Source organism: Accipiter gentilis, chromosome 30 (assembly GCF_929443795.1).
Source record: "Accipiter gentilis chromosome 30, bAccGen1.1, whole genome shotgun sequence".
NCBI classification, from domain to species: Eukaryota; Metazoa; Chordata; class Aves; order Accipitriformes; family Accipitridae; genus Astur; species Astur gentilis.
Window position 1 is genome coordinate 8,678,860 of NC_064909.1, and position 26,076 is coordinate 8,704,935.

The window sequence follows — 26,076 nt, forward strand, 5'->3', positions numbered from 1 at the left end:
CACCTCCTCCGCCACACGCCGGCCCGCGGCCTCCCCCGCGACCCGGCCCGCGGCCCCGCCTTCCCCGGGCGCCGCTTCAGCCAACGGCGGGAGGCGCGACAGCCGCCCCGGCGTCGCCGGGGAGACGCGGGCACGGCCGCGGGGCCCCGCCCGGCCTGCCGTACGGCAGCGTGCCGTAAAGCGCGGCGGGAGCGCCCCACGTGGGCGGGCGGGTGAGCGCCGGGGCCGGCATGGGGAAGCGGCGGGGCGGGCGGGAGCTGCTGCGCAGCCTGAGCAAGAAGCAGAAGAAGCACCTGCGGGAGTTCGGGGAGGAGCACCCTTTCTACGACAAGTGAGTGCCGGGGCGGGCGGGCTCCGAGCGGCCACCCGCCCCGGGATCCGCCGGGCGCAGCGTGCGGGAGGCCCCGAGCGGGAGCCCCGATCGCCTCGGCCGGCCTTCCCCTTCCCGTTCCCCTTCCCCGCGCCGGGCCGCTCCGTTCCGCCGGGGACTGCGCCGGGCGGCCGTGGGGTGCCGCGGCCCCCGGCGCGGGATCGCCTGCCCCGGCGCTCCGGGCCCGCGGAGCCCCGCTCGGCCCGGGGCGGGCCCGGGCGGCGGCTGCTGCCGCTCACGCCTTGCCTGGGCTCCTGAGGGGAGGAGGGGAGCCGCGTCGGCACCTTGCGCTGCCGCTGCCGAGCTCGAAACGTCGAGGGAAGGCGGGGAGCCTGGGCTCAGATTTGCTAGCAGCAAACGCCGCCAGGTCTTCTCGGGCGGCCCGGAGGCTGCCGCGAGAAGCGGGGGAGCGGAGGAGCGAGTTAGGGCCCAGCTCGGAGACCGGGCCGGTCCCTTGGCTTCCCGGGGCTCCAGCTTTGCCCCTGGTGCTCCGCGGCCCTTTCTGATCCGGCAAAGGCTGCGGACATACAGCGCAGAAGGTCTCGTGTGGCGAGAACCGTGGCTTTCTCGGCGGGACGCCGCTCTGTCGAAAAGGGCACCGCGCTTTTGGACCCCCGCGTAAACTTGCGAGGAATGAGCGGCTTAGTCCCGGTGCTGTGTCTTTTGGTGCTGCTGTGAAGTCTTAGAAGCCTGCGAGGAAGACGCCGTCGGGTCACCTGTTCAGTTTTAACGTTATGTGCCCTTAGGAGCAGGCAGATAACGTCAAGGTCTGTTATTCGTGTGTAGCCCGGAACCCCCCTCCCCTCCCCAGCGTGTGTGGCTTGGGGTGGAAGGCAGAGTCCCGGCCTGCCCGGGAGCAGTGTCCGGTGCCTCCCCTGTGCAGTGACACTCCGTCCCGCTCAAGGCTCTGTCAAGGCATCTTTTTGCAAGAGTTGAGGCTAGTTTAAGCCCAGCTTGTACAGTGTCTTGTTTGCAGAACTGCAGTCCCAACGCTGGTTAATTCATGCTGGTTTTCCTGTAGTATCTGTCTTTTTCCCACTTCACAGATCAGTATTTCCTGCTAGAGGTAGGCTCTTGCTCTGGCTAACTTTGTCGTACAAACTACCCTTGTCGTTAGCTTTCTTAGGTTCCTTTTAACAGCTCGTCTTCTGATTAAAGCCAGGCTCTACTTTAAAACATTTCACTTCTTGATCAGTTACAACGCTTGAGCCTTTAGGCTTCACATATGGAAGGTAGCATCACCTGAGAGGGTGAGCTCTCAGGGTAAGTGCCAAGTCTGTTTTCTCAGGGAAAATTGTGTGATGCGTTGGGTTTAAGCTTTAACTTCTCTAAGACTTGTGTAACTCATCAATTCCTTCTCCCCCTTATCTCTTTCATCCTGTGTATAGCAAGATTGACAGAGTAAGATATTTCAGTGCTTTCTTTTCAGGGTTTCTGGAAGACTAGAAGCAACTCAAATCTGTGAACTGGTAATATGTTTTTATTTCTTCCTTATTTCATCTTTGTGTAGTTCAGTGAAGTAAAACACTTACCATTTCATGTCACCCAAGTTATTCAGGCTGATTAAGTTGTTCCCTTTAGAAAACCTGTGTTTAAGAGAAAAAAATGAACAAGATTTTTGTGTGGCTCTGAATTGTTCTCTACAGTGTCTAACTCAAAACTGTAATACTATGAGAGGGCAGAAGCAGCAGGCAACACCATAGCTGTTCATGGGGTTTTTGCATATTACTTAGTCACAGTGAAAAGTAAATCATGCTTTAAGTTGTTTTAATAATGTTAATAAACTTAGTGTTGCACGAGTTAGGAGGTGTTTTTTTCTCTGTTGAATGAAGGATATATTAATGCTCATTCCTCTTCTTCAGATTGCCAATGCTTTACTTCTCTCAGTCGGGATTTGGTGACCTCCTTTTATCATCGGATTAATAAAAGACTTCAAAGTTTCAGCGTGGAAAAAATAGTTATTCTGGTTCATTTGTTTCCTTTGGCAATTTTGTGCATTAATATTGTATTTACTGATTTTTTTCCTTTTGGGGCCAAAAGGAACTAAGAGAGGAGTAAATGGTGCTGTGCTCATACTCCTGGTTTCACTATAATTTTGCCTCTAACCTGGCAGGCTGTCATTGGCTTGTGTGAGCCTGAGACAGAACTGGCTCGGAGTCTGGTTTGTTTGAAGCTTAGAGCTTTACAGCAGAGCCAAACCTGACCGACTCCCCAGCGGTCTATTGTCAACTGATGGCTATTTCACTTACCTTCTTGAGAGCCAGAAGCATTTTCAATGTGTTCTGCCCCTTGTGTGTGTGTCCTGTGTGCCCAGCAATTTTTGCTCTGTGTCGGGTTTTCTTAGGAAAATCCAGTGCCAGTTCACTAAATGCCTTGTCTGTGGACATCAAGTGTACTCACTCACCTGAGACTGAAAGAACCAAATTTTGTGGCGCTCTAAGTCAAATCAGTGCATAATGAGGCACTTTGGCCTAAGTCTACCAAGATGATGTCAAAATCCACATGGAGGAATCCAGCATAACTATTTGTGTAAAATGGCAATTTTTGAAAAATGCCATTGCATCTGCGTAAGGGTAGGACGGGAGAGGGAAAACATAACATTGGAACTAGAGGTGAGGGTATTTGCCTGCTGCCTAGTGGAGTGTTACTGTTGTTGCTGTTACACTTGCGTTTTCCCTTCCAGTCTGAGAATTCTGATAAATCGAGCGCAGAAAGTGATTCAGAAACTGAAGTGGAACAGGTCTCTGTATATCATAAGCTCTTGGCTACCCTGAAGACCTCTCCTGAGTCTGAGAGTGAGGAAGATGAAAGTGAATCAGAAGAAGCTGGGGAAAGTGAGGCAGAAGTGGACAGTGAAGGGTCCCAGGAGACTGGAGAAGCAGATGGAGGTGGAGAAGATAAGAATGATGTACTAGAGCAGGAAAAAGGTAGCCTGTCTTTTCCCATGCTTTGGTAAATGTTGTTTCAGTTAAAAAGTTTGAATAACGTATGTTTTTAGCCAGGATCCTGGTGTAGACTGGCTTGTTGGCTGGGTGCTTTTCTGGCTTGGAGACTCTGTTGCTCCATTGCCTCTGCGTGGGTGGGAGCAGCAGCTGCTGAAGGATTTAGGAGGGGAGAGGGAAGCTGTGCTCATTTTCCGGCAGACAGCCCACTGCTTCTTCCTCAGATGTTGTTTGTGCGGCAGCACAGAGGAAATCCACATGGAGCAGCATACCAGGGGTTCTCACCCACTCATGGGAGACGCAAGCTGTTCTCTCGCACAGCATCTGGCTTGGCTGCTGCCACCGAGAGGAGGGAAAGGTTTGCCTTGTAGCAGAGGAAAGAATATGTACATTGGAAGGAAATCTCCTTCTTTATGACAAAGCATCTTCATTCATGAAGGCTGCAAAGAAATTCTGGGAGAGAGAAGTCAACTTTTTATTATTTTCAGTTATTTGGGGTCTTTGGAAACTAAAACTTAATATTCCCCAAATGTATTTCCCCAGAGAAAATTAAAGAAATAACCTGTGTTGTGTATTGCATAACATTTGGCACGCTAGCCAAAAGTCGTCTTTACTGTAGAATACAAGGCCCACTTCTATCTTTTTGGATAGAGTATTGGGAGAAAAAAAATTGGTAACTCAAAGGGACAACCTAGCTAGCAAAAGGTAGCTATAAACACTAACTTTTCCAGGAGAATATAACCCATTTCTCTCTCTAACAATTCACAGCTACAGACACAGCAGAGCAGACGCTTGGGCAGGAGCAGGCTGATGGCGCAGATACCTCTTGTGACCCAAGTCATGGAGTAATTGAGGAGTTTACTGATGTGAAACACGAATCTGAATTTAGCTTGGAAACCAATTTCATGGAAGAGGAGAGTGGAGATTGCAATGCAGATAAGAGAGACAGCAATTCTTCACAAGTTTTTTCAGAAGGTAAAACACAGTATGTTTATGTTTAGTGATCTGTCTCTAGAGGAGTATCTGTAAATGTGTAAATTATCAAACACCCTAATGATACGCTGTATAGCTTCTGAGTTCTTCCACTACGTTATTCATTGTATTGCTCACATATGATCTGGGTCCATAAGGACGCTTAATGCTAATGAAGATGTCTAGCTGAACCATTTGTTTTCTGTAGCCCCTGCGGACTGGGATTCGTGTGTAGTTTCTGTTATGACTGATAAAGCTTGAAATATCAGGAGCTAGAAATGTGTGTGGAGGGTGTTATCTTGTTCTGTTCCCTTAAAAGTAGTTTAAAAAGCTAGTGTAATGTGAAGGGCCCTGCAAGCCTGTGCTTGACTATGGAAGATATTCTTGGCACAGACAGCACAGGAGATAATCACAAAGCTGACCTGTGAGGGCATCCTTCACAACTCAGTGGAGTTAGAGGTGAGATTCTGGGAAGCTTGGGGCAGCCACAATAATTTAGACAAATGCTCAGGGCTCTCTGAGTTTTGAAGGTTATGCAGAGAAGCCTGACTGCACCAGGATCGGGAGGGCGTGAGGCATCAGTGGAGCATCTCTGTGGTATCTTTTAAGGGTGTAGCCCAGAATCTCAATGCTGCAGTGCGCTGATGGATGCAATCTGAGCTCCAGTGTTGGAGTCATCCCACCATGTGTACTACAAATAACTGTGTGCACGGGTATGTGATCGTTCAGTGATATGCCACACATTGGCACTTGCAGAGCTTCTATTCGTTTTTCGTGCTCTGTGGTTTTAATATCAGATGGCATAGTTTGAGAGAGAGAAATACGTTTGTAGCATCCATAGTGATGCTGGCTTGTCATCTTGGAGCAGCAGCTGACATTAGAACTGGGAGGCAGCCTAGCTGATACATGAAATGTGTGGAAGCATCAAAGGGCCATGTGATAGAAAAAACAGCTCGTTCTTGTTACCATGAGAATATTACTTAGGCTGTTGACATTGCATTTTAATGAGAACCGTAGCTCTCCAACTGCATGCTAAGTATCCTAACAGCTTTGTTCAACCTATAAATGATGCACTACTTTTCAGTGGGTTCCCGTAGCTTGGAAGTGGCTTTATAATCTATCACAGAAAATAAGTCTCCTGAGATAGCAGGAAGGGGGATGAATTTCTACTCTGGTCCTGAGGTCACTAGAATTCCCGAAAATGCTTCACATTATTCCCTCTACCTTATCTGACAAATGCTGGAATCAGTAAAACTCAGCTAAAGAGAGAGCCTGTATTACAATTAAATGATATTCTATTCATTTGCATTGCTGGGAAGATTTTCTCAACAGCATCATGATTAGTGAATGTCTTGACTTTTGCCTGGATAACTTGTATGTGACTAGATAACCGTTGGCAAGCACTAGTGGTCTCTAATTAGTTTTCTTTATGCAGTGAGCGCTGCTGTGCTGCAAGCGGTATACAGGGCTTGGAGCTTTGCATGTGACTTCGTGCATGCCAGTGTCTTTGAATATAATATGATTTTACAGTTCCTTGCCTCTCCTTTTCTTTGCAAAAAGAATGCTGATTAAATAAATCAGACTTTTGTTCATTTCAGGCAATTTTTGCCTCCCTTCCCCAAAACCCGCCTAATCTTACTCTGCTTTATCACAAACTTTGTTCATATCAATGGCCAAAGATGCAAAGCCCTGGGCAAAATTGTTTATAAATTAAGAAGGGCAGTAAGTTCTCTTGGGTCTTTACTATTGACAGCCTATTTTACCTGCAAGGGACGGATGTGCCAGAGCTTAAGGCAGAAAATTGCCACAATGTTTTCTACTACATATTGCTTTCCTGTCCAACATTTGTTTTGTGACTGAAAGTTCTAGTACTTCCATAAGTGCTTCTTTCTCTCTTTTTTTTTTTTTTTTTGAAAGCAATCTGTCAAATCTGTTCTCTCTGTTCTTGTAGAGAGAATTTGACATCCTTCCTCTCATCTCTAACTGCCTTGAAATAACTAGTTTTAACTGTAGTGTTGGCCAGCGTGGAAACTGTTTGTCTCATTTGCAAATCCTTTCTGAAACTTGCTTCCTGTATTAGCTACAATAGTTCTCAGGATATTTTTGTTGTTGTTGTCATAAATAGATCCATTTAAACAGCACATGGATAAAGAACTTGAAGAAAAAGAAGTAGAAAAAATGTCTACGCTTCCTAAAAGTTCAAGTCAAAGCAAGGTAACAGTGTTCTGTAGCCATCCAGAGATCCTAAAGATGCCTGGATTAAAATAATTCTTTTTATACGAGTGAAGTAGATTCATAATTGTTATTAGCTGTTGGGAGTGGAATTGTCAGGATTTTGTCACTGTGTTGTTGCAGAAGTGTTTTCGTCACTTAGTGCTGAGCAAGAGTTGAAATCTACAGTTTGCTCTCATGTGGGCATATGGTGACACATGTGAAAAACATAGCTTTAGAGTTTGTCCCAGACCCACAGGTTTAGTACTCTTGACACCAGGTAGAAACAGGGCTGGTTTCTGAGTGGTAACAGCACTATGCCAGGCATGTGCTCTGCAGCTGAGCTTGTGAGGTGACCATGTACAGTCTTAAAAGTACTTGTTATGCACTTTCACGTTCTTGCTTCAAGATGGCTATATCTCTGTACACACTTACAAGCTGGTAAAGGGGCATTTAATACTTAGATTGTTAATACTGGAGATAATAGGTGAATTACAGTACCAGAAAACCACCTCATTGCTTGAGAGAGAATATTGGTTTTCAAAATACTCATTTTTAGACAAACCTTTGCTTCCTAACTTTTTTACATCTGATTTTGTTTTGGAGAGTTGCCTAGCATTCTGGTCAGCCATATGCTGAGTGACATTCATTGGAAGATATCCAATGGTTAGTCAGTCAGAGAGAAAGCTGTGATTTTTTAAATTTTATTTTATTTTTTTTCCTTTTTGTAATATGGTGGCCAAAAATACCAGTGCCACCTCAAGCAATGCATTAAGGTATCTTTGCTTAACTTGGTGTAGCTACTTGATGGAGATAGATAGGGACAACTTGCATGGCAGAAGGCTTAATGTTTAGAATTTTCCCCTACTACACCGATAACTTTTGCCCTCGAAATTAGACAGACTCCCAACAAGATTGCATTTACTAACTGATTCACAACCTCTGGGTTTAGTTCCTGATGGGTTTTTGTTTTCATTTTTAAACAAAGTACATACCTTAGTGTGGCTGATCTATAAGCGTAGTTGGACTCCAGGGTTCTCATCTTGTCCCTGGTTTGTGCCACTGATTTGCTGGATGGGTTAGGCAGAAATGACATCCTTCTTCCTCGGTTTTCTCATCTCTAAAATGAGGACAGTTTTAGACACATCACTGCAAAATACATCCAGATCTACTGAGCTCAAGTTTATTGTTGTTTACCCTGGCAGATTCTAAAAGAAATTGCATATTGAATAAAAGGTTTCGACTTGTATTATGAAAAGATAATTTCTGAAATTTCGTGAGCTTGATTAAACTGCCAGCTGTGGTGATGTGCTTTTAAGTGTACTAAGTTTGGTAGATCTGACTTCTCCTTGGTTTTGGTCTTTTTTTTCAGTGGCCAAGGTTGGGCCAACTAACTTTTTCTTCGACTTTGGAGAAACATAAAACTTTGAAAGTAGACAAAGAAGTTGATGTGAAACAGCTTTATCTTCACAAGCCTTTAGAATCCACTTGGCCAAAAGTGAACAAACAATTTCTGTCCTCAGTCAACAAACCAAACGACCCCTCTTTTACTCCGTTACAAAGAGAGCTCTTCTGTATTATGAATACATACCGGGACTTGTTCTATCCGGAAAGAAATGCTTTAACAAATGGAGAAGAAATCCGGCATACTTACTGCTTGCATGCCTTGAACCATGTTCTGAAGGCAAATGCCCAGGTGCTCAGCAACAATGCCAAACGAAGAGACCAAAAGCCAGGGACTGACAATGACGACTACAGGGATCAGGGGCTCACTAGACCTAAGGTAAGAGAGCTTTTTTTACCATGATTCCCCCATCCCCACCCTGGCTGTCCGGCCAGGCTGTATAAACATTCTGGTAGTTTATCCAGAACTACTTCTGTTGCTGCTCTCTCACATGACATGTTCCTGGGCATGTGTGTTTCCACATCCCCTTTATCGTGCCTGGAAGTCATCTGCCATGGCCAGGGCAAATACACTGCGAGAAGCAGTGAGCGCAGGGTTGTTAGCCAGCCTGTTTCTGTGCTGAGCTATGAATTTATTTTCTTTGTCTCCCTATCACTACACACTGACACGTCGCCTTTTCCTGCTTCCATTTCTAAATCTACTGGTACAGAAAGGTGCCTCCACATCAGTCTTCTGTATTAGTGCAGGTAGTGTAGGCTGTCACCCAATGTGGCATGTCCCAGAAATTTTTTTTGTCCTTAGGCACTTGTAGGGACTTGCCTGCATAGAAGGATCTCTCTGTACCTGGGAGATGTCAGGGAATCCCAGTCTCATTGTCAAGGCCACCTGTCATAGTTGGTGGAGCGGGCCTCAAACTAAGACTCCCTGGATTCACAGCATCCTCTAGTTGATAACCAGGTGGATTCAGCTAGGGCTAGCCTGTCACTGGTGGTGCCAACTACCCGTTCAATGATTTCAAAGTTGGGTTTCAGTGTTTGCTGCACATCTGGCAAATGCCTTTTGTTTCTGTGTTGACTCCCCAGTTAGATGTTTATATTTCAGAGTGCTGTTCCAGGAGCCAGCCGTTGACCCTGTGTATTGTGGGAGCTCTTTCTTAGGGGATAGGGCGAACAGGAGAACATGCTTAGTTTTCAGTTCCCCTGTAATGGTACCCTGGGTGTGAGATAGGAAACCAAACTGAGCTACTGGCCAGTACCTGTTCATGAGCACACTGTGTCCCAGTGCATCCTCCCTCCTTGCTGCATGTCAGAATTGTTTTGCTTTGATTGTTGGGATGCCCCATGGGGGCAGATGTAAGTCAAAAAAATTACTTAACGTACAGTTAACTGAGTGTTCATATTTTATGGGTTACTCTGTTGTAACTGTTGATCTATGCAGGTACTGATGATAGTGCCCTTCAGGGAATGTGCTTTGCGAATTGTGCATATTTTCATCAGTCTTCTTGAAGTGAATGACAAAAGAAAAATAGATGTAAGTAATAAAAAGCGTTTCAAAGGGGAGTTTGGCTCTGACCCAGAAGAGAAGCCCCCCAACCTGAAAAGACCTGAAGATTATGAAGCCGTCTTTGCTGGCAACATTGACGACCATTTCAGAATTGGTAACGACCTACTGAACAGATGATTTTTAGCTTGTGTAAGGAACTGAGACGTAACAAATTCTTCCTAAATGTCTAGGAGCTATCAGGGCTGGAAGTTCTGGTGAGACTCTAGGCTCTGTGGTATTCATGCTGGTTTTGCACTGGCAACTTGGATTTTTCTGGAAGTCTTTCTTGCCTTAACAGAACTTGAAGAGAAAATACAAAAGTAAGGATTTTCACATCAAGTTCAGAATCACTTAAAATGCAATGATTGCTTTATTGTAGCAGGACTGCCCACACCTCATTTTAAAGAGGATAGCCATGGTTATGCAGAAAAGTCTTTCATGTTATTAAAAAAAAAATATCTTTTGGGTTTAATCAGCCTATTCACAATGTCTCTTCTAATCAGTAATGGTTGGAACAAGATTGAAGGTCAGTACTGAGCAAAGCGGTTTTCTACTGTGCTGCCCATTGTTTTCATGAAAGCAAAGAGGTAGCCAGCAAGTAGGACTGTTGGACAAGCAGCACATTTGAGACTATTTCATAATATTGTAATCTCATGCTGTTTTCGTAACTCAGTGTGCAGAGAATTAGTTCATGGCTTGGTTCCTGGAGCTGCCATCATGAGTAGGCAGTTTTTCTAACTTAACTTGACAGATCAGAGGCTTTTGAAATTATTGCCCCGTGAAAGATAAATTGGCATCCCAAGAAATTTAATGATACAGTGGAAGATGCAAGCAGGTCCCACTCAGTCTTTCTTCCTTCCCCAGTGAATATCTCTCTGGCTAAGAGCATCTTACTTTGAGTAGCATAATAATTTTCCTTTCAGTCCTTTCCCATACCACAGTCTGTTTGATCTGCTTACGAGGTGCGGAGAAATGCTTGAAGAAACTTTCAGTGCTGTTACTTGCAGAAGCAAATCATAGAAGCAGAATAATTATTCTTTCTTACTGTGCCTCACACCCTGTTACTTCTGCACAAAGATCTAATTTAAAGCATATTTGTTATGCCTTACTAAAACCACCCTTTCACATCTTTAGACAGAAAAAAGACTTGATGTTGTTAAACTGTGTATATGCTGTGACAAGTGATATCTTCTTCCTGGAAATTCAACCAATTGTGCCTTTTTTTTCCTCCATTTTTATGATTGGGTTAAAATAGATAGCGGGAGGGGTCCCTTTTGCTGTCTGTGTGAAATTCTTGCAAGTGCCTTCAGCTGTGCCCATGATAGCTGGCTTCACACAGAGACAGAGAGAAGTTGAAGAGACACCTTTGTTGGGCAGACTGTAGTGTGTGGTTTGAATATGGTTCTGACTACCTGGATTTTTAAGATCAGAAAACTGGATCCTAGCAATGCTGCCATGTAGTTATGACACAGGTAACAAACTCCTCTGATTCCTTCCTTTTCCTTTCTTTAACATGAGAGGTGATGCATAAGCTAGTTCAGCATGTACACCGCAACATGTGGTGTGAGAAGCAATGCCAGGGAAGGTGCAAGACTGGTCATGCTTTTAGTCATTGCAACATGAAGAAACTTTTCCTTTTGCATTTTATTAGCAACTCTTGTGGCCCTGTGAATAAAGGCAGTTTATAGTCAAGAGGTCCACTCTGAATTTTTCATGACAGATTAAGGCAACAGTTATTATAGTACCTAATGGCAGAGACTAAAGTCTAGAATTTAGGGAGAAAGGAGTAGTTAATCATTTCTGCTTTAATTTTTTTTTTCTTAAGTCCTTCAGCCCCCTTATCCCCCTTTTTAGCAGAAAATCACAAAAAATGTGTTTCAGTTAAAAAATGTTGTTCAGGCTATGAAAAATCTGGAAAAAAAGTACCACTGAAAGAGTTTGCCGAACGTCATGAAAATCTGCCAATGCTTGTTAAATGGGGGCGGGGTGGGTAAGCACTTTTCAGGGAAAGAAGAGTTTCAGACAGATTGGTTTCATCCAGCTATAATCGTTAGTATGTGTTAAGGGAGAGGAAATGTAGGGAGTTACTATTACCGAGGCTGCTGGAAGAATATGGTTGATAACTGACGTTAACTAAGAAGATGCTCTTGGTTGTTGTTGGACAGGGGTTGCGATTCTTCAAAAGAGTATGAGGCTATATGCACCATTTTACTCATCGGATATCATCATTGCCTCTCCCCTGGGTATGAGGACTATTATTGGCGCAGAGGGAGAGAAGAAGAGAGACTTTGATTTTCTATCATCAATAGAAATTCTCATAATTGATCAAGCAGATATTTACCTGATGCAGAACTGGGAACATGTTCTGGTGCGTTTTCCATATGTATTCATTTTTGTGTCATACTGTGTCTTGTTAGTCTGACAGAACTTAGTTTTGGCAGTGAGCAGCATTGCTATTTTTTACTGACTTGATTCTAGACACGTATGCTTGTTCCTCTTCCTCCCTCCACCCTGATATTTTCCTTATACTAAGAATATTGTTTCTACAGATTTTGGTAGTGTTCAGCAGCTGTTCTCTGTAAATCTTTGTATTTGGTGTTTTAGTGGCATATTTCATCAGAGATTTTTTTGTTTGTTTGACAGTTTTAATTATCTTGCAGCATGAGATAATGATGATTCCTTTAATCACATCTGGGAGAAAATATGCCAGCTGTCTGACTGCCCAGTGTCTCAGTCAGATTGCAGCCATGTGAGGAATCTGTACAACCTAATTCGGGTTCCTCCAGAAAGCAATAGGAGCTGGTGCCTGCCTCTGGACAGATAGACTGCAGAGATACTAAGCGTTAGTCATGTCTGAAGTTAAACAGTATGATTTTCTTGTATGTGTAATGAAAAATAGAGCTCTTGGATTGTGGCTAGTATGCAGCAGTATCCATGCTTTTTGGCTTTTGGTTAATAAAAGTTTTCAAGATTGAAAGGTTGGGGTTTTTTCCACATAGAAACACCTTTGAGGTACCTGGGCCAGGCATTCTGACAGCATGATGTTACTGTACATTTTGAATGAGCCCAGAAGGTGTATTATTTCCTGGGGAGTCCCAGGAAAAGCATGTTAGCCTACACAATATCCAAGGAGTGAGTGCCTGGAGTCTGTTTCCTGTTTTTTCCTTTGAGTGTGACTGCCTGCCATACAGTGGGGGGGGTGGCAGTCCTAAGCATCATTCAGTGAGGCCAAAATGAGGTGAATTTCTTCACTTGGACCCAAACTCTCCCTCAACATGATGGGAACTGCACTTGGGCTTCTTTTAGCTCAGAAACCTTGGGACCATTGACTTTAATACAAACAAATCTATTATACTTGCCCCAAGGGAGAAGATTGGAAGCAAAGGTTACTGTTACTGAAGACTAAAGAGATGGTAGTTTTCAGTTCTGTGGTGGGAAATCAAGTAAATTACTCTTGCTGTGGTCAATAAATTCCAGACAATCATGTATTGGGACACCACTATTGTTTTATATTCTGTGCTGTCTTGCTTGTCCCTGCCCACTTTCTCGCTGCAGTTAAAGCTCTTGCAGTCTGGGTGCAAGGATGTCGGTCAGTAGCGATGTGTTTCTATCTCTCTGTGTAGCACCTGATGAAGCACATTAACCTGCTGCCTCTGGATTCCCATGGGGTAGACTTTTCCCGAGTGCGAATGCTGAATCTCAGTAACTGGTCCAAGTACTACCGCCAGACGCTGCTGTTCAGCGCTCTTCAGGATCCCCAGATTAACTCTGTCTTCAACAAACACTGCTTCAATTACGTGGGGCAGGTGAGTTCACAGATGAGCTGAAAGCCTTCTTTTAAATACCGGCATAAGGGAGGGGGAGAGGAACAGAAAACCCAACACATGGAAAAATTCCATAACTCAGTTGCAGAAAGACTGTCTGTGTGCCAGTCAATTCCATTACCCAAGTATTTCAGTCTGAATCTCCATGATGCTGCATGACAATTTCTAATGCTGTGCCAAAGGCATGAAGAACTACTCTTCTTGCAGCGATGCTTATTTGATCCTTTTCTTTTATGGGTAGCTGTTTCATGTCAGAAATCAGATTTTGTGTTTTCTTAATTTTAAACACACAAGTTATCTTGTTTTATTTATTTTGTTGTTAAATGGACGGTTTGCCTGCTTCCTTTTTTTTTTCCTCTCCTACTGTTTAAGAAGTACTAACTATTATTACTTTGAAAGAAACAGGAAAAGTAAAAACCTTAGTTGTCAATCTCAAATATATGTAAGTCAGGGCATAAGCAGTAGTCATGTATATTTAACAGATCTGGTATGTGTATACATGAATGTAGTTTTGTATTAGAGCTTTCTTAAAAACAGCCTTGTGCACTGCTGGGAAATGTGAGTTACAAGCCAAAAGCTGGCTGGAGTGTGGCTGCCTATGAAATGCTGCTTCCCTAAATGTCCTACTTTCTTCTTGCAGGTGGCTGTCCGCAACGTACCGCTCAGTGGCTCCATTAGCCACGTTGTGGTCCAGCTTCCTCATGTTTTTCGGAGGCTAGAAGCTGAAAATGTAACTTCTGTAATAGATACCAGGTATTCTGTGTTCCAGACTATTTTGCTATGCCTTAATGACTGCAATGGCAGATTTAGTTGAGCATACTGTTTGCAGAGCACAATGTGATTTTACCACAGAAGTACGCCTTCGTTAGTCTTCAGATGCGGGCTGGGCTCTGCGCAGGTGGAGGGGAGTAGTGAACTTCTCCTTGCCAAAGGCACTGAAGAATAAAGTCTGGGAAAGGAATACCAGTCTCTACCATAACTGTGTAGTACTGACAAAGCCTTTGCCTTTTATCTTCTACACATGTAGAAATCCTATGAAGTTAGAGAAGGAAAAATGTAGCCAAAATCTTCTGTAGTCTGTTGTTTGATGATACTGTCATATCAGTATTGGAAAGCTAAATGTTAACTCTGGTTAAAACCTCTTTGTTTTCTTAACTGAGGTTTCAGTTTTTCATCGACAAAGTTTTGCCGGAGTACCGCGATGCCATCATGTCACACACACTCATTTATGTTCCATCGTATTTTGACTATGTGCGTCTTCGAAATTACTTCAAGAAAGAGGAGCTGAATTTTACTCACATTTGTGAATACACTAAAAAGGCTGGCATCTGCAGAGCAAGACGGTTCTTTCTTAAGGGAGAGAAGCAGTTTTTATTGTTCACTGAGCGCTTCCACTTTTACAAAAGGTAAATTGTGGACCAACTTTTCCTTTGAGTTTCATGTGTGCTGTTTTGGAAGTAGAGTCTGACCTTAATGATAGATGGTCTATATTGCTTTTTGAATCTGTTGGATCTCTCTGAGGACTTCTTTGACTGAAGTAAGAGCTTTTCAGTTGACTTCAAAATTTTTGCATGTTGTCAGCAGTCCCTTGCAGAGACTCTAATCCTCTGGTATGCATAGGGCTTTATTCAGGAATGGAAGCACTGCCAAGCTCCACTGATGTCAGGACAGGATGATATAGCCTGCAAAATGGGGTTCATCATGCCTTTTATTTGTGTTCATTTGTGCCACAATAATTACATAGAATTCTGTAAAAGGGTATGTAATTGGTTCCATAATACAATACAGCAAGCTGAGGCCACCTGGAGAATCTGCTATGTCCTGACTGGAGCTGTTCAGAAGTTCCGAACGGAACAGTTTTTTCTATTAGCAGAAGGTGTTTGGCAAATGTGAAAAGTTTCATGAGGTTCAGTCTGATCAAGCTTCACTCTCTTAAAATCCAAGCCAAAGAGGCTGAATACTGCAGAAACTGGTGGTGGTGTGTACTTCAGAGGAAGTCATTTTGCCTGGCAGTCTTAGATATTCCCCCCCTTAAATTCCCCATCTGTGTTCAGCCTTCAGTCTATGACACAGGGTTGGTAGAGTTGAGCTACAACTAATGTGCATAGAATTTAATGGAAGTTGGAAGAACTGAGATAAGATTGATGTTTTAACATGCACATTTTGTAAAAATGGGCAATGAAGTCACTTTTTTGGTTTTTGGTGTTTTGGTTTTTTTCCTGCTACAGGTATATGATAAAAGGCATTAGGAACCTCATTTTCTATGAGTTACCAACGTACTCCCACTTCTACAGTGAGATTTGTAATATGATGAAGGCCACAGACAATGGAGTGGATGCTACTTGGACCTGTACTGTGCTATACTCCAAGTATGATGCTCAGAAATTGGCTGCAGTGGTTGGCATAGATCGCACAGCTCAAATGATACAGTCCAAGAAAAATGTGCACCTCTTTGTTACAGGAGAAAATGAATAAGTGATATTGCAGACTAGATGATTGGATGGACCTGGATTTTACTCCTAATGCACTTTCTGGTGTTGCTTTTTAAAAAAGTATTAAACTTTTTACTCCCTTTTACTAAATATTCTGTTGAAATTGTTAATATAGTATTTTATGTTTCAGTACTTTGTCCAAGAAGAAATGAAAGATGTCATTCAAGAAAGCAGGGGTTGGGGATTTCTTCTACATAGAAACAAAATCAATCCAGAACTATTATTTTTGTATATTGAAAAACTCACTAGTCAGTAAAGATCGATGCTGTGATTAATAACTTTTGATTGGATTGCTTCACTTCGTTTTCGGGTGTAGAAAACTCACCTTCTTTTATCAAAGGCAACATTTTTCCTTTAATGTAGGGGAAAAAATGTGCCCAAGTATTAATGCAGTCACAATTCTGTAAGCCTTTGTAAGGAAGGTGCAGGTGAAAGGCTCTTCAACACAAGTGTATTGTTGTTAAACTTGCTTCAACTTGACAGTTGTGAAAATTGGAATCTGTGAATGTGCTGGGTTAGGAGCTATGGTTTTGCATTTTTTCCTGAGTGACCTAAATATCTCTTGCCTCCTATTTGCAACAGCCCCTCTGGCCAGTCAGTTTTACCAGGGGTAAGTTTTTCCAAAGGAAAACAGTTGACCTTGGCAGGCCTGCCTAGCCCCATGATCACCAAAGCAGTGCTGCAGAGTACCATGCGGTACAGTTGCAAATACCTGTGGTCTTGTATCTCGCACCATGGGTGGGGTTGGGTGGGTTGGTTTTTTCTTTCCTCTTAATGGTTGCTTATGGACAGCATGGAAGTGTCATGGTGCTGCCTCTTCTTTTCTTCTCCTTCCAGGAAGCTAAGCCTAATTTAAAAGTAGAGAGAACAGTTTTTGTAAGCATGTGCTAGGACTGCAGGAAGACTGTTCTGTGGAGGGGCAGGTGAGCCTTGCATGAGCCCAAATACAAGACGGATACATCCATGGTGTGACAAGCTTTGACAGAGTTCTTGTCTGGGAGGCTTAAGTAAATATACCAAAGTGAAATAAAATCCTTGAGTAGATGAGGCACATAACTTTAGCCAATTTTTTTATCATATTCTTGATTTCTGTATTTGTCAGAGGCTGTGAACTTGGGTAGTAATTGAAGTCCTGAAATCATTTAGTAGACATGTAAATCCATGCAGTTTCTTGCTTTGCATTTTAAGTGATGATTTATGTTAATTTAATATACCTCTGCTGTAGCACACAAGGGTTAAGAGCCAGCCACGGCAAAGTTCTTGTGAACATCTGTCTGCTGTACAGCAGAGACAGCAGCGGTGGCAAACAAGGATTTTTCTTGTATGGCCTAGGCTCAGTGTGGGAGAATTGTGGCTGTGCATATGAAAGCAAGCACACAAAACAGGATTAAGGAATTTTCTTTCTACACCGGATGTACTTAGCAGAGATGAATAGCTGACCTCTGAGGAAGCTAAAGTGGGATAGCTACTTAGGGAGATAACATGATGCAGTGCAGCTACTGTTTAAAGAAGCAGCAAGAGTTTTGTGCCAGAGCCTTAACTATGCAAGGGTTTTTCTGCCCTCACTGAAGTTAATAGCGTAGTCCAAGACCCTCATAATTTTTACATCGGCTACCTGGGTTTGCTCCTAAGACAAGCATACTTTTGAAATTTGAAATGTGTATACTGGTGTTACATTTTTAATGTTGATTACTAATTATAACTCACTGATTTACAAAGTAGTGTGTAAATGCTTCTTCACTGCCTTCAGCTAGTGCTCTGAGATGCAGGCACAAAGCTGATGTGCAATTGCCTTTAGAGAGCTCATGCATGAGATTTTTTCACCTTGGCAAAATCTTACTTGCTTTAGTATGGAGCCTCATAAGCCAACGCTAGAAATCCTGCCTAGGAGGTCACACTAATGGATCAGACAGGTTTGGTGACATGGGGAGCCTGTCTCTGTACTGGTGTGAAGGAGTTTCTGTGCTACCCCCATGCTGTGATATGCCCATGCTTCGGGTGTTGGCCCACTTGATAGCGGAATTGCGGTAAACTGAGGAGAGGATTTGGTCTTGTTTCAAACTTCTCCTTTGCCCTCTTTCTATCTTTAAACAATTCCCTGGTGCACTTCACAGCAGGGCTTTGCAAAGTGGTTTGTCCAAGAGCGGCTCCAAAGTCAGTGAGTTACTGGGAGATGGTGAGTGCCAAGGTCAGAGTTTGGCCCATCCTGGATGCGCATTCACAGACAGCAATGCTTCACTTTCTGGGGCAGCTGCTGGCACTGGATGCTCATTCACAGATGGCAACACTTCACTTGATGGGGCAACTGCTGGCTCCAAATGAGTTACTTAAAGGCCCATCTTATTATATGCATTTTCCTGACAATAAGGCAGCTTTCAGAGAGCTGGCTGAACCTAATGCATTCTTGTGGACACTCTTAGTCAATTTTAGAAAGGAAATATGTACATCTGGGGTTTGTCTTTTTTTTTAATCAACACTTGGAAAAAGTTCAAATTCTGACAAATGGAATAAGAAAAGATGTTGGTAAATACAGCATTTTACCTATTTTACTTGACAGCATGCAGTCTTGGCATGGCAAGGTTTTTTGCAACTTTTCCACAAGAATGCACCAATCGTGAGTAACTCCTCATCTTGAGGAAACAAATTTGAAATAAACCCCTGTTCATTTTGATATCAATACTATACCTTTAAAGGGGTGATGATGTTTTTTAAGAATGTTTTTTTGTTGCTGTTTCAAGAGAATCTCGGAGTACTGAAAACTAATCCTGTGTTCTTATTTTTGAAAGACGTCGTAACGCAGTGTGAGAGTTGACTGACCAGCATCAGGCAGGCGGCTTTCTGGGCACTGACTGCTAAAGTACGGTAGTACTGAAGCATTAGCAGCTAGCTTTTGGGAATTCAAACCCAAGGGTAAAAATAAACTGGGATTAAGATGTTAAACAAGAATTTCTCTTCAGCATCTCCTATCTCTCAGGAAATCCTAGTAATTGATGATCAAGAGAAAGACATACCTGTTTATAGGAAGATTGTTCTTCCAGCTAATGAGCTCATGTTGTAACAGCTCCTTTTTTCACTAGTAAGACCTAATCAGGATAATAGGTTTGTTACATTTCGTTGCTCCTTTCAAAGATGACAAAAAGGCAATAGTTTTTTGTTGTGTGGGGGGTTTTTGTTTGTTTTGTTGGGGGTTTTTTCCTTCCCTGAAAATGTGTTTGTAGGATAGGAGCCAGCCTTCTGCTGCTGACTGTATTAATGTGGAGGAGGGAGGGAAAGGTGACTTAAGGACAGTCTTGTCTCTGGGTCTGGGGAGCTGCCTCCTGTAAGGAGGCAGGTTAGTTTTGCAGCATTCATTGGGAGACACGGGATGGATCACGTGAGAGAGAAACTGGAGCGTTCTTGTTAACAACAGCAGAATTGACAATTACTTTACAGCTGTGCTGTCACAGGCTGCCAGGATTTCTCAGCTCCATGTTAGTCATGTTCTCGTGGCCCCAGCCCCAGGAGTTACTCTCCAGGGTTTGGGGTTTTTTTGGACTTGATAGCCAAGCGTGTCAGATGAAAGAGTTTGCTTTGTGGGGGCAGTTTCAGAAAGCCTGTCCACAAAAGCCTACATGGTGGATGTACAAGGGGTCTGTGCAAGGAGAGAGGGGGGTGAGAGCAAGTGGAGGACGGCAGTCCCTCCCATTGCAGAGCCTGCTGGGCTGCCCCACTGCTGTCCTGCCCAGGGACTGACCTGCACGGCGGAGGGCTCCTCTCTGCACCAGATCAATCTGTTCGGAGAGCTCCCAGAGGTTCTGCACTGGCAAGGAAGCAGGTGCCCTGGGGCAGGTCACTGGAGTGAGGCTTCATCTTTTCCCCTCCCCAGAGGTGCCAGGTGACCGTTAATCCCATAGAGAAGGTGGAGGTGCTGCTGGTATGCAGGTGGGCACCGACGCTAGCGGAGTTGTGCCGTGCAACAGCCCAGGACAAGGAGGGCACAAAGACAGAAGCAGCCTCACTGCAAAACACTGCACACGGTTTATGATATTTGTGTATTACTGTAGCCAGCTCTCATTCTGGTCAACGGGATGCTTTCATGCACACTACATCTAAGACATAGTTCAGTCCCTGTGGCTTTAAATCTCATCCTCTGTGCTGAGCTTGACAGTAAATGGTAATAGATTAGCACAGGGCTGGTTACGTTTTAACCATTAGCTTCAGCTGTGCTTGGGGGTTGCTTGTTTCACCAGGTGAACTGTGGGTTGGGCTGAGACTGCCAGCTCTTGGATGGATAAACAGCTAACAGGTATGAGCTGGTCCTGTGAATTAGTTCTCTGAAATGGAGATGTTGAAATGGCTGTAATATTGAGTGGTACTTAAGAAATAAATATTTGATTACGTAAGAGAGATACAGGAATCTTCAGTAAAGGACATGAGAGAGATCAAGGTAAGGTACAGAGAAACAACAGGACACGGGACAAAAATAGGATGGTAACCTTGGAGCATTTGACAACATAATTATGTTGCTGCAACTGAAAGCAGAAATTTGGCCTTAGTCTTTCAGACAAAATAGCAAAATCATACTAAAGTCTTATGTGCTGCACGTGACATTACGTTTCTTGGGTCAAACTCTTACCACTTATACTGGCATAAATCTAAAGAAATGTTGCCAGAATTGCTTAAACAGAGGTTTGTCAGGATGCTGTAAGGTCTATTATTAGCCCTTCCTTTACACTCTTACAAAAAGGAAATTTGGTAGCAGGGGCTGTAACTCAAAAACTGTTGCCAGTACCTTGTTATTACTGGGTAAGAAGTAGCATGCTCCATGTTATTTACTTCCCCTAGGCATCAGGTTTCAAAAGCCCTCATTGCCATTTAATTAATAGGTTAGTAAAGAATGAATATTTAGCTTTAATAATGTTTTTGGGGTTTTGTTTTGTTTTTTTTTAATCAAAGCAGGAAAAGCTGTATCAGTTTTGTAGCAAGTCATGAGCATAGACACAAAATGGATAAATGGGAACCAGTTAATACATTTTATTTGAACTTTTATAAGATCTTTGAGAATTTCCTTTATGGGGGACTTCTAAATGAAGCGTTTGATGAGGCTGAAAGGATCACAGCAGAAGGCTCTAAGTTATTTCAGTGCTATTGCCTCTACTGACCCTCTATAGCATGAACTATTAAATTTCCCTCTCCAATATTATTCTGTGTGTTGGTCTGGGCACTTCCCCCCTATTCATTAGCTTAATCACATCATTAACAGTCCTTTAGCCTGAGAAATAATTTGCAGGGAGGTAGCCATACCTGGCCTTGCAGCTGTTTGGGGCTGGGGTCAACATGGTAGACCTGTCCAGAAAAGACTATTGGAGCATCAAGCAGTGGATGATCAACTGCAGGTTGTTTTCTTTAAAAGAGACCTTGTGGGTTCCTCTGGCACAGCCAGTGCTGACAGAAAACTTAAGTAGCTGGAGAATAAGCCAGTTTTTCTGACAATTCATGTTTCTTGCATCACTGAACACAGCACTATGACTTAAAATTATCTGCTCCTAAGCATGGTCCCACTCTTTCCTTGTTACGTTAAAGGACATGATTAAATTAACTGAGAAAACAACAGTTGAGGTTGCAGGTCTGTCGCTTGACTTACTGCTGCTCTGCTGCCTGTTATCCTCTCCCAGAGCCGGGGTAGAGCCAGTGGTAATGAACACCATTTCCTTCTGCCATTCCAGATCTTTCAGGCTGCTTTGTACTTCAGTTCTTATTCCCCTTCTCCCGCATTGGTATTGTGAGCAGAGTTGGGTGGAATGCAGTTAAATGCTGGTATAAATGCAGCTAAACTAGGAAGAAGCCCTAAGGAATAAATTAGTGTCTGAATTAATTCCTGCTCCAAGCTGGAAGCTTTCCAGTAACTTCAGAGGCTGCTTGCTTGAGTCCAAAGGAAGGAGAGATCATTTGGAGATTGTGTTGCAGTGCCGAGGCTCTCTGAGTGCTTAGAAACTTTGTGGGACAGCTCACCTTAAATCCAGGCATGGGTATGTTTGGTGAGATGGGGAGCCTGTAGGCATGAAAGAGGCCACCTTGTCCTCATGGATGAGGAGAACTGAGGCAGATGTCAGCAGCACAGTAAGGTCCTGTTTCCAAAGAAGGGAGTCTGAATGATAGTGTTCAAAATTTGAGCACCTAAATGCACCACACAAGCTACTTTTGAGGGGGAAAATATACCAGGGAAAGTCTCTGTTAGTTACTGGAAGAGGTCCCGCAGTGTGGGGAGGTCCCACACTAGAAGAGGTCCCACAGTAGCTCTGCGAGTGCCAGGGGATGGGATGTTTCTGGCTGTGCAGAAACAGCCATCAGTGTAAGCAAAGAGTGAGCAAGACTGCATGACCAAAGCAGCAAGGCACAGAGCACCAAGAGCAAAGCTTCCCAGTCCGAGAAGACTTGACACTATGGTGCAGCAGGAATTTTGCTGCACCTCGTTTAGAGGTACAGAATAGAGAGAGTGGAACAAACTTAGACCTGGGGTTTTTTTCCCCAAACTTTGTGAGACGCAAAGCAATTAATGGTATAAAGTAACTTTTGCATAAGCAGAGCCCTGAAATACTTCTGGGTTTTCTTCATTCAGATACAATGAGGTATCCTTTCCCTTCTGTTGACTTGTGCTTAAGAGAGGAAAACGGCGAAGATCCTCTCTCCTCTAGGAACGTGTGGGATCTGAGGTTAGCACAGAGGGAGCTGTGAAGGAGGGTGCAGGCAGAACCTCTGCCAAGCAGGGGTGGAGCAAATGAACCACCTGTCAGCTGTCACCCATTTACAATAAACAGATCTAAGGCCACTTTGTGATTTAGGGAGGGCTACAGCACAGCAGGGGTGGCTGGTTTTCTGTATGTATTGCTTTTTCTTTTCATCTCCTGCAGAAGGGACTCTAGCAGAATTTGGCAATGCATATAGGTGTGGTACAGAAATTTTTCCCTTGGAGGTAAAACCACAATGATTCTGCTCCCTCCAAAGCAGAGGGGAGGAAGAAGTAGCAGGACTTGCCAGTAAGTTTTGCAGCAGGAATCTCAACAGTCTGTGGGAGACTAAGGTTAGTCTTTTCCAGGTATTGTATTTTACTAATGTTGTTGAAATAAAGAAAATATATTCAGAAGGTAACAGAGAAGCCTTATCCTTCTGGTCTTATGTGGTGATTTACCAAATGTTTTTCCTTGGTCAAAAGAAATGTAATGTCTTCAGTGGGCAAAACGCTAACGCTTTCCATTTGCAAGTGATGAGCAAAGTGTCAGGACTTTTCAACAGGATAGGGAGCATCTAATAAATCACTTTATTAGGCAAGGTTTAGAGCAAACCTAAATGAGAGATCTTTGCCTGGACTCACCTTCTGCATAAACTTTTCAGATGTTCATGTCTACTAGTAAATTAAACATATACAAGGCTCCCAGCTTATAGAAACAAACAAAAAAATTAGATATTTGGGGTAACTTGTTTCAAACTCTTTGGCTCCATCAGTTTTTTCAGTTCTTGGATACAGGGGCTTGCTGAAGGCTGGCATGGAGGGTCTTTTCTCATGGTTTCCTTCCCCAGGTACTCTGGCTAGGAGGTTCTGGGACACCTGCTTTCTCTTAGGTGGCCTACCAAGACCTCCAATGGTGTGTAAGCTACCCTTGCCACAGGAAGGGGCAAAGCAAGGGGTAGACTGTAGAAACGCCTCCAATGCATTTAGGGTGTTCCTGATCTCGGTGTGGACATAGAGAAGAAGGTCAGTAATCACGTCTTGTGCTTCCTGCTCCCTGGGGTAAGTCAGCAGGTGTGTTATTACGTACATTCCCATGTTAAGAAATTATACTTCAGAAAGTGGCTCTGTGCTGAGGAAACCATTTAAATGCCAAGGCAAAAGTCAAAGGCCAAATCAGCTCTTGGGGATCTTCTGTCACCTGCAGAGTGCTCAGCTCAGGCGTTTTCTTGTGCTGTGCTACCCTCTACCAGCATGCAGATAAGTTCCCAACTGACCTGTCAAATGAGAATAATGATGAGAAGTCTCAGTGATTCATGGCTAGGACACGCAAAGTGCTCCGTTGTCTGCTCGTACTGTGAGGCAATTAATGCAATTTGTGCTGTTTGGCTGAGCGAACAGTATGAAATGAACCATTGAGCCATCTGTTCCTCCAGCTGACATCAGGCGTGTCAAGAGTAGCAGTTAGCTTTTGCTGGGAAAGAAACTGTCATTAAGGAAGTTCAAGAAAGGGGGAGTGGGAAGTTTTTTTTCTTCCCCTTCTACTATCTTTAAAACCAACTTTCTTTCATATTTTCTTGTGGTTCAGGCTATGTGCCCTGGAGAGTTTTCTGGCAGGGTCAGGGTCTTGGGAGCAACGAAATGGCTACACTCAGCACCTTCTCTCACCTCTTGCATGCTTTTGGTGAGAGGGAGGTGCTCAACAGGGTCTGAGTTTTACACGATTGTTTTGCTTCTCCCTTGCTCTTTTCATCTCTGTAGGCTGCTTCCTTGAACTGAGGGCTTCAAGAAATAGTCTCCCTTGAAAGCAGCTTTCAGGAGGGTTTTCAAGAGTTCTATTGTAGGTCACGTTTCATCCTCTGCAATTATTAAAAGATACCTTCTACAAGAAAAAGTAATTATCTCCTTGGTAGTAGGAAGACCAGGGAAAGTTTTGGCCTGTCTCTCAATGGAGAAGAAGTGCTATCTACAGATGATGCAGAGGAATTGGGTGTTTGATGCCTATTCTACATTTGTGCTCGCTGAAAGAGGGTTACAAGGAACAGATGGCTAGTGCAGCTAACACTACAGGCAAAGGGATAAGGTGAGCCTAAGACAGGGAAGACTTAAGAGAAGACTTAAGCCGAATGTTTTAAGATTGACCAGGCCTGGTGGACTGCGTCCCTGAATACACAGAGATGTGATGCAGGATTTCTGAAAAATTCTTGTGGACAGGCAAGATACAAGCAGATTGGGAAAAGCTAAGACAACACCTGTCTTTAAAAGGTATATCTGGGGGCAGGTAGAGCAAAGTTAGGGAATGATAAAGCAGTATGCATCAGCTCAAAACTTTTAGGACAAATTCCCCAAACAGTTTAAAAGCACCTGCAAGAGAAATGACTGATTTAAAAAAACAAACAACAAAAAACAAAAAACTACATCACACCAAGCTTAGTTCCTTCCAGAAAAGAGCGGCCAGAGAAGGAGCCACAGATGCTCTCTATCTTGATTTGTAAGGCTATGGCAGTGTGGCACAACATTCCCATTAGAAAAGCTAGGAAAACACTGCAAGGCCTGAGGGAGGGGTTTCATGCCAAGCTGGATGGGTAGCATCCCTGGAGGGCAACAGTGGCAGCATATATTACACTACAAGGTTTCTATTATAGTCTGTTCTGGAGCACGTCTGTTAATGGGTTTGTTAATAGCCACTGCTGGACAAAGGCCTATGCTAATTACATTTGCAAATTATAAGAAGCTTCAAGGTCTTTAAAGAGCAGGATTTGAATTCAAGATGTTATCAACAAATAGGAAAAATGGCCTGGGAAAGAAAAAAAAAAAAAATTCAACTAGGACAAGATCATGGTCTTAGGCTGGAATAATCAAATGCCCAATATGAGGTACCAAATATGCTGCTTAACAAAAAGATCTGCAAAAACACAATAAGGTGGTATTGTGGACCACAGATTAAACAGGAATCTACAGTATGATGATACTGATAAAAAAAAATAATATCAGAGTTGTTTACCTTTATAGGAGTATAACTTTTAGGACTTTTGAAGTAATCCATCCCTTCTACTCAAAAACATCAGACTTTGGCCTGGAGTATCCGTATAATCTGGGACACTGCATTCAGAGCAGGGGTGGGCCAATTAGTCTGGGGAAGACTGGAAAACAAAAGAGGCAACTGAAAGGTGAAATGCTTAGGTCCTCAAATGCATAAAATCCTATTGCAGAGACCAGGAACATCTGCTCTTTATGGTGGATAGGGTAAACAAGGAAAATTAAGGTCAAAATTAGGAGAAACATTTTAATGGAGAAGATAGGAAGGCATGGGAACTGATTGCTCGGGGAGGTGGCACTTTTGTGAACTTTGCTGCCTTCTTGGCATAAATGGAAGCAAAACCGCTGCTGTGTGCATTGCCACAGACAGAAAAGCTGCACATCTGTGCCAAGGGGTGGGAGAAATGGGAGGGGGAGTGTCTTTGTTTGTGTTTGAAATGGGAGAGTGGTTTGGGCCCGGAGGGCACCAGCAGGTTCCACCACCTCTGCCCCATCCTGCTGCTTGCTGTCCTCCATGGGTGCCCCAGGGGAGGGATGGACAGACCCCCAGGGCCCAAGGTGTGGGGGTGCCCT

General features: G+C 43.6%; 1 protein-coding gene across 1 annotated transcript; it reads left to right on the forward strand.

Annotated features, from left to right (window-relative positions):
- Positions 1-192: 192 nt before the first annotated feature.
- UTP25 (UTP25 small subunit processome component) lies at positions 193-15,927 on the forward strand. The gene is made up of 12 exons (XM_049833996.1): positions 193-331; positions 1,800-1,839; positions 3,054-3,297; positions 4,081-4,287; positions 6,410-6,498; positions 7,868-8,278; positions 9,338-9,557; positions 11,608-11,810; positions 13,066-13,248; positions 13,907-14,019; positions 14,427-14,672; positions 15,495-15,927. The coding sequence occupies exons 1-12, from the start codon at positions 231-233 to the stop codon at positions 15,739-15,741; spliced, it is 2,304 nt and encodes a 767-aa protein (XP_049689953.1). The 5' UTR covers positions 193-230; the 3' UTR covers positions 15,742-15,927.
- The last annotated feature ends 10,149 nt before the right edge of the window (positions 15,928-26,076 follow it).

Coding starts and splice junctions, on each gene's coding strand:
- UTP25 (XM_049833996.1), top strand. CDS start 231: ATGGGGAAGCGGCGGGGCGGGCGGGAGCTGCTGCGCAGCCTGAGCAAG. Junction 1,840..3,053: donor CAACTCAAATCTGTGAACTG/GTAATATGTTTT, acceptor TTTCCCTTCCAG/TCTGAGAATTCTGATAAATC. Junction 6,499..7,867: donor AAAGTTCAAGTCAAAGCAAG/GTAACAGTGTTC, acceptor CTTTTTTTTCAG/TGGCCAAGGTTGGGCCAACT.